The 13,960-nt window shown below is 39.6% G+C and overlaps 1 protein-coding gene across 1 annotated transcript in view; it reads right to left on the bottom strand.

Moving 5' to 3' along the window:
* Positions 1-13,587: 13,587 nt before the first annotated feature.
* Positions 13,588-13,960, bottom strand: part of ODF2L (outer dense fiber of sperm tails 2 like) — a gene marked incomplete at both ends in the record, with an annotated part of 30,295 nt that continues 29,922 nt past the window's right edge. Inside the window, one exon of the mRNA XM_082003264.1 lies at positions 13,588-13,716. Within this exon, the coding sequence (XP_081859390.1) occupies positions 13,588-13,716 (129 nt within the window). The remainder of the gene's footprint in view (positions 13,717-13,960) is intronic.

The following is a 13,960-nucleotide window of genomic DNA, read 5'->3' as shown; positions in this document are numbered from 1 at the left end:
GGACTGTATTTCATTTCCGACGCATTTGGCGTAGAATTGTATTCTCCGCTGCTCACACGTACCTTAAAAAATTGGGGGCTGCTGAAAATACCTGCAAGTTTTGTAGCAGGCACTGTCTAAAAGCTCTTAAAAATACGACATGTATGTGAGCACTTGCTTTGAATACTAGTCATAAATGGAGAGCCTACACCTTCTCTGGGAACTGCTTAATCCGTCTGTATTCTCTGGACTTCTTGGGAGCATTTTTTTGACATCAATGCATTCTTTGTTTTCTGTTGGGAAGCATGCGAATGAGCTCTGGATATACGTTTAAAATTTATATAATTGCATATGGTGGTTAAGGGAAGTCTACAGGAACCACTTGTTGATATTAAGCAAACAATTTTTTAAATTAACATCTGGTATAAATGAATATGCCATAAATCACATCTAGCCTGAACCAGCTTTAACTTACTATAGAAGAAGTATCAATACGTAGTGTAATGCAGAATGGGGAATAATCAAGCTTTCTTCCACTTGCCCTGAGACCTTGCCATGGATCTTACAGCTGCCAAACTTTTCACAACTAAGAATTGTTATGGCCATTTTCGGTACCACTATTATCACAAATTATTAATAATTTGGCACTATAATTAATTTCATCGGATACTGTGATACAGCAGCCTAGAGAGTTTAGTCATGATACCCATAGGAGAGCAACAGTATTTTAGAAATCTGAATCAACTTGATTTGAGAGTTCATGCAGAGGAAAGACAGAAATAATACTGTGCTTCATTTCATTTCCTTTCCTCCCCCATTTCCAGTGCTAGTACTGAAACAATACTACCAGGAATATTCCTGCATAAACCACCATAAGTATCGCAATGATGTAAACCCTTCTATTGTGCAGAAAAATGAGAAGTATGCAGACTAAAGACATAATAAATGCTTTCCTAAAGCAGAATCAAACAACTTCTCTTTGGAGGTATTTTGCTGTCATGGCCAAGTTTATTATTTTCATTATTCCTTCTGTGAATGCATGCTTTTTACACCTCTAAAGTGATTCTGCACCTGCGAATATTTCTCCAAGAGCAACGACTGTGGAAGAGGCAGACTGTCGAGAAAGCGATGGTAGCTTTAACAAGCAAATCCATGACAGACAAGACGTTTAGGCACGAGAGCAACAAACAAGCAGCCGCAGGGATTTAGTTTGCCAGTCTGCTGTATTTCTGGGTTTGGATGACTAGAGGTACGTTTTAAAGAGAGCTACCGACACTAGCACGCAGGTGAAAAGATCATAGAAACCATTCACAAGATCGTATTGAGCGACAAATTGGTTTTTTTAAAAAACCCCTATACCAGTATTTTCCAAGGTATAAACTGGGTCTTGTGTGTGTGCACTTGCACACCCGCTCAGCTCCTATCGTATGCCTGTGTTTGGAGAATGTAAAAATTCCTCAAACTTTGGGGTGGTTCGGGGATGGGAAGCAAGAAAGCAAGGTTCTAGGTTCAGACAGGTACTTGGTATTTATTCTTGACGACTGATTCCTGGCCCTACTGACTGCAATGAACTCGTGTCACTGAAAAAACAGCAGAGGTAAACGTCCGCTTTGACCAGTTTTCTCCAGTTCACAAGCTCTCCAGCTCTGAAAGTCTATCTAAAATTGTGAGGAAGGCAAAGAAGCTTTTCAGATTCAAGCCAACTGTCCTTCCCTGGGGAAAACTTCTTCCCGAGCACCCCGATGATGCAAGGGACAGAATATCCCATGCCATTACTTGGCAAATTACTTGAGCAAATGGTTGCTCAGATGTTTCCAGCTCTTCTCGATCCGCAAGGCAGGAGGAAAAGAGCTGGCTGTGCCTGGTGCCCAGAGGATGTCTTTGGTGGGGCAGCACAGTTTCTCGAGGGTGAAGGAGAGTTCACCAAGAAAATGAATATTCATGCCCCTCACCCGCACTCTTACCGGACCTACTCCAGCAGTCTGACAAGTGGCATTTGGTGCTCTGCAGGATTTTCTTCTCTTCTTTTTGCAATAATACAGTCCCATTTTTTTCCAATTATCACAGCCTACCGTGATGCCCTGCTAGGAAAGACACAAGGAGATGGCGTGTGCCCGAGCTGCGAACACTGAAAGATGCACTCGATGCAGTTTTGCTAAAGTCAGGGCCTGTTCACTTGCAAGCACAGCTTTACAAGGGTTTCTTTGTCCATCGTACGAAGCACAGATCATCTCAAAGCGAATGGGGGCGAACGAGCGAAGCCTGACATACAGTGAGTATTCAGGAAGAATAAAGTAGAACAACGAAAAGGCAATTTCTTCCAGGGTATTGGCTGTGAGTCTGGGATTGCCTGGGTGCCTTACATAAAGATTTACTGTTCGATGTGTGAGTAGAATTTTCACCTAATTTTACCATTTTCAATCATTACCTCCTTTCTTTTGTAAAATCGATATACTCATTAAGAAGAAGAGTTTCACCTAATGAGGTCAATATAATTGAAAGGTTATTCAACGTCTCTTTTCTTGAGCAGATGCTCCGGACAGTCACCCCCAATTTACCATTTGGTTTCACAGAGCTTAAGGTTATGTTAAGAACGACAACCCCCCTGATTATTTATTTAAAGGAATCTAAATATAGCTTCTTTTAATGTTTTAGTACCTCACGAATAAAACAGCTGTCAGCAATATGTTCTTCTGAGGGGCATTCATATGAACACCAAGTCTGTTGTTTCTAATTTCAAAAATACGGCCGTAGTCAACAGTCACCCGCAGACAGGTGCGCAGTCCAAATATACGTTTTGTATTTGCCGGCACATATGCACCTTAAATGTGAAGATGGTAATACTGAGTTTTACGCAGTGGAACAGTAACAGCTCTAAAATTAATATCAAATGCCTTGACACTCAGATGGTTACCAGGTGCCTTACCCTATGAATTTTACATCATTAGGGACATATTTAGGAAACATGGTTTGCAGTGCAATACGTCACTGAAACGGCAAAATTCAAACACTCAGCGTTGTGTAAAATCATTTTTCACATTTGACAGATTTAAGTGGCTTACCACGCAGAAGGTATTTTTGGCCTATGGGCTCTGTGAGCACTTAATACAGATATTTTCAAGCGGGCAAGCTAAGGATCTGGAACAGGATCGCTGACTAAAAAGGTGCTGCACTTGTCTATGGCCAGGTTGAATCAGTCCACAATTCTCTATAGTTCTGAATAAAACAAAAATCCCAGCTTCAGAAACCAGCTACAGACTTTCACTTCACATACAGTGAGTAGAAAAGTCCATGACAAAGTCCTGGCCATGTTTATGTCACTGGCAAACGTCCTCCGGAGTTTTAATAAAACCCTGGCCATTGACTCTAACAGGTACTATTAGAATATAAAAAAATTAATTACATAGAGATTGAGCATGGGAGTAGGAGTTGCTTCATTTAATATAACACATTGTGTGAATTGAAACTTACTTTTTGTTTTCATTTCTTCTCAGCTAAGAACAATAACACGTCTGAGGATGTCTGGAAAAAGTTGTGCACAACCTCCAAGTAAAGATACTGAAGTTCACAAATTTGTGAGTTTCTTTTCCCACGAAACCGTGAGCAAACTTTATTTTTAAAGAAGGAAGGGAGGGGAAGTAGAGGAATGAAACCAAGCGTTCTAAGATATTTCTGCACGAGAGTATTATTTCATTTAGCTAGGAGTAGGGGGTATGCCAGGCAAAAAGAGCCTATTTTGAAATGAGGGCACAATAGCTGCAGCCACAAACATTCACACTCTCACTTTGCTCTAAAACCCTTTTTTTTTTCAATGTTTGTGTGCATGCCTGAAATACATTACGTGTCCAGGCATCTCTCATACACGTGCGGGACTGTGGCTCGCCACCACGTGTGCCTTCAGCTCTGAGCACTGGAAACGTGCTCTCTGCTGGCCGCCGTCAGGAGCACCTTCCGCGAGCAAACAGACCATCAAAAGCCACTGCAGGAGCAGAACAAACAGAGCAGTTTACCGAGAGCAGTTTACTGCTTTGAAGGAAATATCTGAGACTGGTACTGACCCAGAAAGCCTTTATTAATGGCCTATGGATTTTTAGTTAATAAAGTTTTGATAAGTCTAAGTTAATCTTGAGTAATGTATTGGTATGGAAACAATCTAGTTCAAAGGATGATTAATCCGTTCCAGCGTGATAAATGTTAAGCAAGGATAATTAATTCCAGATTTTTAGATTCAAGAACTTAAGCTTCTGAACGGCTAATCAAATACATACAATGGTAAGATAATTCAGGAAGTCTGATCGCATCTCACATGCCCCATCAGAGGCCTCATCTATCATAAAAGCAATAATCTCATTCTTGGAGCAACTTGACAGCACAGTCAGACATTGTACCTAAAACTATCCATCCCCCATCTAGCCATCCATCCAAAACAAACTGCTTGGGCATTCACCTTGGAAGGATTTCTGTAATCCATATGCTCTTTCAGACAACTTTGCAAGTGTGTATGAGTCGTCATTATGATTTCCTGTTGGAAGCACTCCATTTATATCATCCCAGACCAAAGTAGATGTTAAATCACTAAAATCTGGAATCAGATCTGGCAACCTCGGATGCACCTTTAAATAATTCATCCATCTGTACAGTTCTTAAATGCAGCTCTTCATACTTTCAAAAGTGAAGTCTGACATGCAAAATGAAGTATGAAGTTCGCTACTATAAACCAATATTTATCCGGGAGGTAATAGTTACAGTAAAACACACTTTCCCTCATTTAAGTAAATGATACTATGAGACTACTAACTATAAGATTTGAAACAAAAGTTGTAGCCAAAAATGGAAAAAACCATCAAATTTCGCATGGTCCTGAATAAGTAAGGAGATTCGCAGAGAATACATCGAGGAGGGCAGCTGCTGTTACAGTTATCCTGTAAGATTTGGGCTACTTGTGCTAGAGGCAAAAAGAAAAAATTAGCACTGGAGAATAATTACTGAGTTCACACTGAGGTCTTTTTGGCATGATTGCCTTGTTTCCAATGTGCCATTTATGAGAAAAATGAAACGGCTATTCAAAGCAAAGTCTTCACTGTAGATCCATATAATCCCTGGGAAGTACACCATCCGGAGCTCCTGAAACTTCCACAGCTAATGTAAATAGCAAGATGGAAAGCAAGACAAAATGAGCAACAAATCTTGGGGCTAAATTACATCTTCACTTGGGCTGCTGCAGCTGCAGTTAATAGAAAACTCGGGCATTAGACTCTAATATGTGCAAAGATATTTCTAATGTAACTTTGATCTGACTTCCAAAATAGTTTTTAGAAAATTATTATAAAAAGTGTTTGTTCCTGCCTGGAAAAACTAAGTCACTTCAAGAGTTTCAATATTGTTGAAAGAAAGGACAACCAAATCATCAAGGCATCCTTTAGAAACTGTGGAGAGGGGTTAGATCAAGTAATGTGAGTTTGCCAAAAGGCACAATGAGAGAGGACTTGGGCTTGTGAAAATTTGGGTGTACTTGAATCTTGGGCATTTGAAAGTTTTCATACGTTGTTTGACTGTTCAAATAAAGTACCTTCACAGAAGACACATTCACAGGAAGGGACACTATTTTTCTGTTACGTGATGCTGAAAGTGCTCCAAAGGGGGCAGAATTGGAAGGAGCAAAGTTCCTATTTTAACACAGAAGTTTAGTTCATTAAATATAGTAAGAAGACAGAAGGGAAGGGAAATTCTTGATAGTCACCATTCAAAGCTGGATATGATGCCAAGAACTGAGAACTGAGTAGGCTGCTAGAAAGAAACAAGACTTATTGTATAAAAATCATAAAGTCATCCTGTTTCCAGATGTTATCTTGGTAACCAAAGCCAGAAGAGCTGAATCTAGCAAACTGTATTTTATAAAAAACATGAACTGCAGTTGATACCACTGTTCCCAGTACCCCCAGCAGATGTGAGTATTGCTTAGGCACGCTAAGTCCGGGAGTGGAACCATGCCAAGAATGCTATCAACAAGCAGTACCTAGCAGGATTCAAAGGCTGTCTTCCGCAGAACAACAGCATGGAGTTTTTGTTTCGGTTACTGGGATTTGTTTCATTCTGGGGAGCTTGTTTTGCTTCAGATCTTGGGATGAGGGGTCTACTGGGAACATGTCAGTAGAAGACAACCATGCCTGCCATATTATATGTGCACACTGACAGAGAAATCAGCAAGACTACCACCTCCGAATGCTTCTGTCTGGGGAAATCCCCCCTGAAACACAAGTACGGAAAGAAGTATTTAAACATCTATTTCCACATCATACATGCTTGATAAAATACATCAGTGTTTGAGTACAACTGCATTGAATTACTAAGGGTTGGAATGTCATCAGTAAATGCCAGAACAATATTTGAACTCTCCATTTATAGCACTTGAACTCCATTTTTCTGTCTAGAGACACTATAGAATTCTATCTCTTCAGAAATATCCAGGTGAAATTTCTCTTAAACCGTCATCTTAGTAGAAGAAGACTTAATAAAAGCAGGAGAAATGGTAATAGAATGGACGTTTAAAACATATTTCGAGTTAAAATTCTTACAGGTTGAACCAGATCATTCAGCTTCCACTTAATTCCAGAGAAACGCAAGCACCTAATTTTATATTATTTAAAGGCAACCTCCTCTCTCTTGATCGTTCCTGTCAGCCCACTAGCAGCAGGCTGCCATCTTCAGAGGTGCTCTCTTTGGCTGGCTCCAGCACTGTCTGACCCTGGTGAACATCTTCCAGAGCTTTCCAGAGCTCTTCCTCCTTGCTTTCCAAAACCATACTCAAGCTCTGGGGTTTCATAACAAGGTGGAGGCCAGAAGCTACTGAAGGAAAGAAAATTTATCAGTCCTAGACCGCTTTGCCTGTAACAATCCTCAGTCAGGCCTCCAAGCAAGCTTTCCCAGTAGCACTCTTTGATGATTTTCAAGAATATTATAGAAAAAGATCTGATTCTTTATCATAGCATATCTTTATTATGATGCTATTTGCCTGTCATTGCATTGTTTTGCGAAATTAAAGTGGTCTACATAGCGGGCAGACAATGAGCAGCAAAGGCAGAAGAGAAACAGGCTATTTAAAACCTTACGTGACACACTTGCAGTGCTTGCTGCTTTTCAACAATTACACAGCCTTTACACTTTAAAAATTTACACAGCAATTACACTTTAAAAAAACCCCAGCACTATTTATGACTCTGTACTTCACAGCTTTGATAGGGTACTGCAGGCATGAGGTGGATTTTATGTTTTACATAATATAATCATATCGATTATCGAATCATTATCAAATATGGCAACCCATGAAGTGTATTGTTTGTCTCTACAAAGTAATCTGGAAGAAAAAACATTGGCTACTGAATCACTGACTGTCTCCAAGGGGTTACTTGCGGGCGTCAGGCTAAGTACACGTAACGGGCTACCAGACTGAGGGTGAAATTTGCTACAGCAAATTCCACTTAATTTCAAATGTCATCTGTTACAACACAACTCAATTTAAAAAAAACAGCGGCATGTAAACATTGATGTCATTACTATGGTTTATGCGGCTCATAAAACACAGGACCTAATATTCTACTCTACGGTAAAAAAATCAGAGACAAATTGGAAATAAAGCCTAGGACAGAATCAGGAAGGTTTGCCTGCACTCTGGCGAAGGATTTGCACAACGACTTGAAAGCTCCTAGGTTGGGCTCTTCCTGCAGATCTCTTAAGAGTCTTTCCTCTGGAAAAGAATGAAATGTTGGTACAAAACAGGTTGTGTTTTGCAGCATATTAATGTACTGATTTTCTCAAGCAGAGAGAAGAGGAGGAAAACTTACTGAGGAGGAACAGCCAACGTCCTGAGAATAACCTGAAATGCCGACTTAGCATTTTTACACTTCAAAAACGTCTTTGACTTTTATAAACAGGCACGACGGTAAAATTGAGGCTGTTAAAAATACATGGTTTACTTCGGTAGTTTATAATTCACAGCGGCATTTAGTGGGTGGAGTTGTAAATTAGTAAGTGGACTGCTGCCACAGCGGAGTAGGCTGCCGCGCTGCAACGGAGAGTCTTCGCTAAGAATAGCAATGTGGTCACGGTGATAATGAACAAGGGCCCGGCGTGCCTGAAATGCTGGTGGGAGATCTGCAGATGGTTATTGGATGTGTAACAGCTGCTCTAGAAATTAGATGTTATCAAAGATTTTTTGAAAGACTGAATTGGATGAAAAGCAAGCAAAGCCTAACCAGGAAGACTTGGTTTCAATCGTTAGTAGTACCACCGAAAGGAAGAGTGGCATATGAAATACTTACGTTGTCAAGAAATTAGAAGCTACGGTACACAATGAAACACAAGGTTGCAGCAGGGCCTCTACACTAAAAACATCCTTTTCCCTGTCGTTTTTAAATGAAGTAGATTAATCTGCCATAAAAGCAATATGATACGTTAATCAGGTATTTGATCCAGTCTGTCAAACACTCAAACACTCAAACAAAAAAGGCCTGTTTATAAGTCAGTTACTTCCTGGAAACAATATTGTTGTTCTCAATAAACCCAGCGTTTTAAAGACACTAGATTTCTCTGAGCGCGAATGATTTACTTGTCATTAGGATGATACTCCTTTGGTCTGTTCGTAGCTGTAAGAGCCTTATCCAAAAGTTGCAAGCCAACAGCAATACATGAAGAATCCCGAGTGAAAGGTGCAGGTAGATGTGGTCGGCAATACAAAACACACTTCCAAACGTTTGGAAGCTTTATACTGAGTGACAGCTGCTGTACAATTACTGTTCGGCCATAAGTACACAAGGAAATATTCTGAACCCAGGCGCATATCAGGGTGACCTGCGTGACTGCAATAAATTCATGTTTTTGACTGCTTAATATTCCTCACCGGTGGCCATCAACACAGTGCTCTCACTTCTCTGGCTTTAAGGAACATGCTTCAGCTACATCAGCCTTAAAACAATCCACAGGAAGCTTTTGTTGAAAAAGCAAAAAGAAATCTGATGAAATCATTGCATCTACTTCGCGCCCCACACAACCCTTTCCTATGGGGCCCTGCTTTGATCCCTGTTTGTGCTGGCCAGCTCTAGGCCTCCCAGCGCAGTAAGGGCCGCGCGCAGATGTTACACTGCTACACAGCTTGTCACGGAGGAAGACAGGTCACTTTTCCTGTAGAAAAATCACAGACAAAGTGCTTTTGTCACAAAAAGTCTGTATTCTGGCTCTTTTCCGAGGCAGGACGCTGGACACAATTCTAGCAGAGGACAGTTTGAGCTGCATGATGATGGTCCCTCCTGAAACTTTCCACAGAAATCCAAGTGTTGATTTCATTCAACGTTAAATAGACAAAAGGCCTAATCAAAAGAAATCTTGTGCTAGTAACCCATCACACTCGACGGAGGACTCATCTGTATGGAGCTCAATGATCGCTACGCCTCTATAAAGATACCCCTTAAGGAGGCAGGTATCCAGCGAGAAATTACCCAGTTTCTCTTCTCTTACTGGAAAGATTCCATCTTACAAGAGGATCTATAGCAGTTTTTGTGCCATAGATAGGAAACAGATAAAGTTCTTCAATCAACCATAAGCCACTAATAAGAAGCTACTTGGCAGACAGGATTAAAGGGGGTAGGGCCCCAAGTAGCCCTAAGACTTATGCTTCTGCTTTAAATTCTGTGTTCCCATACATTAACAAATCTAAAGCATATGATAATGATCTTCTTCTTCAAATCCTTTCTTTCTCAAAACCAGCAAGAAACAAGGCACTGATGTATTACTGTCCATTTTATCACAGATGAGTGATTGCAGGAGTAGGGAGTTCAGGTCAACTCCTTAAGGCCTGCCAATTTCAGGACTACATGCTTACAATTTAACCTAATTAAAGCTCTGAAATTCTGACTGAATATGGAAATTCACTGGCTACAGATATTGAGAGAGAATAGTAAAATTGTAGGTGGCTTTGGTTTAATTTACAAAAAGACCAGTACCCATTCAGCTGTGGGCTCTCTTCGGTACCTTGCATCATGCTGAGTCAGCTTTTGTGGAAAATTCCCACAAAAATCTCAGCAGAACCATAAAATTCTACAACACATAAAAGGCGTAACATCCAGCTATGTATCTCAGTAAGTCTATGGTAAAAATGTCTTACTAGGGAATCTTCAAAATACAGTGGGATAGAGAATACTAGTGTTTTAATCTTATTTTTGTTGCTCTTCTGTTCTTACCCAGTTTAAATCTCTTTAAGCCTTTACTGGGTGAGCTCATCATTGAAAGCACGGTCAAACTTTTACACAGAATCTCTGATTTCTACTGCTTTTCTGGCCAAGGATGTTCTGAGCAGCAGAAGAGAAATCTTCCTGCTTGCTAAGGGTCCTGTGAACGAACACGACTAGACTGAAAACATAATCACAAAGCTCATACAGTACAGACCAGTAACTGTTGCATTGATAATTTTTCTGTACATATTTGCAGCAGTAAGATGTTTCATCTGACTGTCTGTATTTGAAAACTCCAGCAGCATATTAAGCATTTGTGAGGGAAAATACTAAATTAAAATCTTATTTGAGAGAAGGCTGAGGGGTGAGGTGCTGGTAACGGCATCAGGATCGAGGGCTTCTAAAATAGTCTAGAGATGAAAACTCCCAGGAAAGCACGCATAAGGAGTCTGTTTCTTCCTGGAAAATTGAGTGTCACTTCACTATGTGATGCTGTTGTGGTTTAGCCCCAGCCAGCAACTACGCACCACGCAGCCGCTCGCTCACTCCCCCACGGTGGGACGGGGGAGAGAATCGGAAGAGTAAAAGTGAGGAAACTCATGGTTTGAGATAAAGACAGTTTAATAAGTAAAGCAAAAGCCGTGCACGCAAGCAAAGCAAAACAAGGAATTTGTTCACCACTCCCCATGGGCAGGCAGGTGTTCAGCCATCTCCAGGGAAGTAGGGCTCTGTCACGCGTAATGGTTTCTTGGGAAGACAGATGCCATAACTCCGAACGTCCCTCCACCCCTTCCTTCTTCTTCGTCCCAGCTTTGTATACCAAGCATGACGTTATATGGTAGGGAATATCTCTTTGGCCAGCCTGGGTCAGCTGTCCCAGCTGTGTCCCCTCCCAGCTTCCCGTGCACCCCCAGCCTGCTCATGCAGGCCAGCATGAGAAGCTGGACTGTCCTTGAGTACTTAGCAACAACTCAAAACATCAGCACCTTATCAACATTTTTTCATCCCAGATCCAAAACATAGCCTCACGCTAGCTTCTATGAAGAAAATTAACTCTACCCTGGCTGAAACCAGGACAGATGCAGACCATAAAAATAAATTGCTTTCAAGAAAAATGTTAGAATCCTTAAATACAGTCAATTCAGCATAGCTGTATCCAAGAAGTCTGCAGCATGACACACAGCTTTCTATGTTGTAAAATGAACACAGCAAGAACTACTTCAGCTGTATTTTACAGTTACTAAAAATACAAACAGCAGTCTAAGGGAAATGGCAAATCCTTAGGTAGCTAGAAAAAGAATTTCATTCTTTTCTTTACTGAAATCCACAGCATCTCCTGGCTCTAAATAAGCTAACAAACTTTAAATTGGAGATAACATGATCAGCTAATACCAGCTCCCAAATGAAACAGAAAAAATAAGTGATCTTTGTGACTAGTAGCCCTATTTCCACCATGGAAAAAAACAAACAAACAAAAAATCAGTAATGGAGAGCCATAAAAACATCACCATAATTTGGAAAATGCTGTCTTCATTTTTAAGAGATTTCTAAGACTTCAGAGATCAAGAATATATATTCCAGTGTTTGAATATGAAGGGAAGGAAAGGAAAGAAAGTCTAGATTAATACAGTGGAAATGATGGGTTGAGCTGAAAAACACACACATTTCTAATTTTATGAGCTAAATCATGTCACATGTACACGGACATATCTTAAATTTATTGTTTGTAGACATTCAGAGGTAAAGACGTACCTGAACCTGTCAGGAACTTTGATAATTCCAGATCTATTTCTTGCAAATGACATAGAAAAAAACCAATCTAATTTCCTGGATAGAAAAAGGTAGGCTGAAATCAAGTTACTGTACAAGTTTGTATCATATATCAATGAAAAGTGTACAATTTCCCATGATGACCTTTTAAAAACCAGTCATGGACTGGATTCACCACTTTATTTCTGAAATCTTTTGTTCATGCATGATGACTTATAAAATATCAAAACCTTTTGAAAGTAGCACAGGCAGAACTAAATTACTACAAATATGGTTATAAGTGTGTGTGTAATGCAAAAGACACCCAAAATATAACAGAAATATTTGCTACTAGCGTAACTCATATATAAGTGATAATTTTATTTTTTAAAAGTGCACACAAGCAGATCATTATGACATATGAGTTAGGATGGAGAAGCATTTGGAAAAAAAGAACATTATACATTATAAATAACTATGAAACACTACATTTAACAAACAGGTATTGTCTGTGTATGAAATAACTTATGTTTTCAGTTAAAAATATATATTATTTAAATACACATTCTAAATTACATGTATTAAACTTATCTGAACGTACTACTTTTCAAAAAACATACCACCGTTCTGTAAGCCTATATGTATAAAACAATTACTTTCTCAGTCAGAATTGGCTTTTGTATTAGCCCTGTATCAGGTGAATATTTACATGTGCTGAACCTGAGGCATAAGTCAGTCTTACTCACTTCAGCAAACAGCAGCTCTTTTACTCAAGCACAGATAAATACTTAAATACCTTAACTGGAGCTGTGTCACTGTGAAAAGGTATATCAACACATTCAGACCTTAAATTATATCCAAAATACTTAATACTTTCCTACTTATATTTGTAAAATGTTACTGTAGTATACTGCTGATCATAATGGGAGAAGGGAAAAAAGGCTGGATGGGACAGCCTTGTGGCGGCAATTATGTCAGGCAGCGCAGTAGTGTGTGCTGTACTGGTGCTGAGCTACAGGGAAAAGACAGGAAGGGAGCCTAATGCTCTCTAAATTTTTGCCCGTCTTTGTAGGATAGATATCATTATCTTGGGCAACTAGATATCTACAGTAGAAGAAGTATAACGACTGATAAATATTATATAATTATTAATAATTAAAATAGGCAAATTACTATGCAACCAGTCCATGGGTGTTCTCTTCCTCCGTGGGAACTGAAAGGTAACCTGTGATCATCTGCATTTACCATGGGCTAAAAGGACACACACTTAAGATTTTACAGCACAGGACCTGACACACAGTAAATTCACAGGCCAATTTACAACTTTGTGTGCATACCCCACACTTATACACCTGTCACTACCGTCACGCAGGCTGCCTTTTCACTTCTGTTTCATGAATAATCCTTTATTTCAGTAATACCAGCTAAATTTTCCATATGTGACCAGCCAACAGAATTTACAGGAATGATTGACCTGCTTTTCCCTGCCCACAACAGAAGTTTTCCTAGGGGACAACTAACATTATAGTACTTAGTCCTGTAAAATACTACAAGGTCTCAACAGCCTTGTCTCCAACAAGAGTTATCCAAATCTTGAAAAGTTTCTTTATCATTAAAATACATTAAACTAAAGAATTCAGCCAAACATTGTTATGTATGAGGCTTTCAAAAACTGCACATAATTCTGGATGCTCTGGTTCTTGTTCTCTGACTTCTGTAGGCTGTTCTCCAGCTCTTTCAAACATACTTCTCGGTGCTTTTCATTCTAAAGAAAAAAAGAGAAATGCAATACAACTTAGAAATAAAATACAAATCAATCAAAATAATAATGTAAGACAACTAGTACCTAATTTTTACAAGCCTTATTTACCCATGAAAGTTTTCAGAGGCTCCACAAAACTGAAGGTTCACAAAAAGACCTTGAAATATTGAAACTTTATTTATGTTCAGTCAGGATCAGTCTGAACATGTTTGAATAGGCTTATAATCCAAAAAAGGCCCAGCAGTAT

The sequence above is a fragment of the Phaethon aethereus genome, assembly GCF_964289735.1.
Source record: "Phaethon aethereus genome assembly, chromosome: 8".
In the NCBI taxonomy this organism is placed as follows: Eukaryota; Metazoa; Chordata; class Aves; order Phaethontiformes; family Phaethontidae; genus Phaethon; species Phaethon aethereus.
Note: the sequence above shows the minus strand (reverse complement) of the source record. Positions and strands in the feature narration are given on the sequence as shown.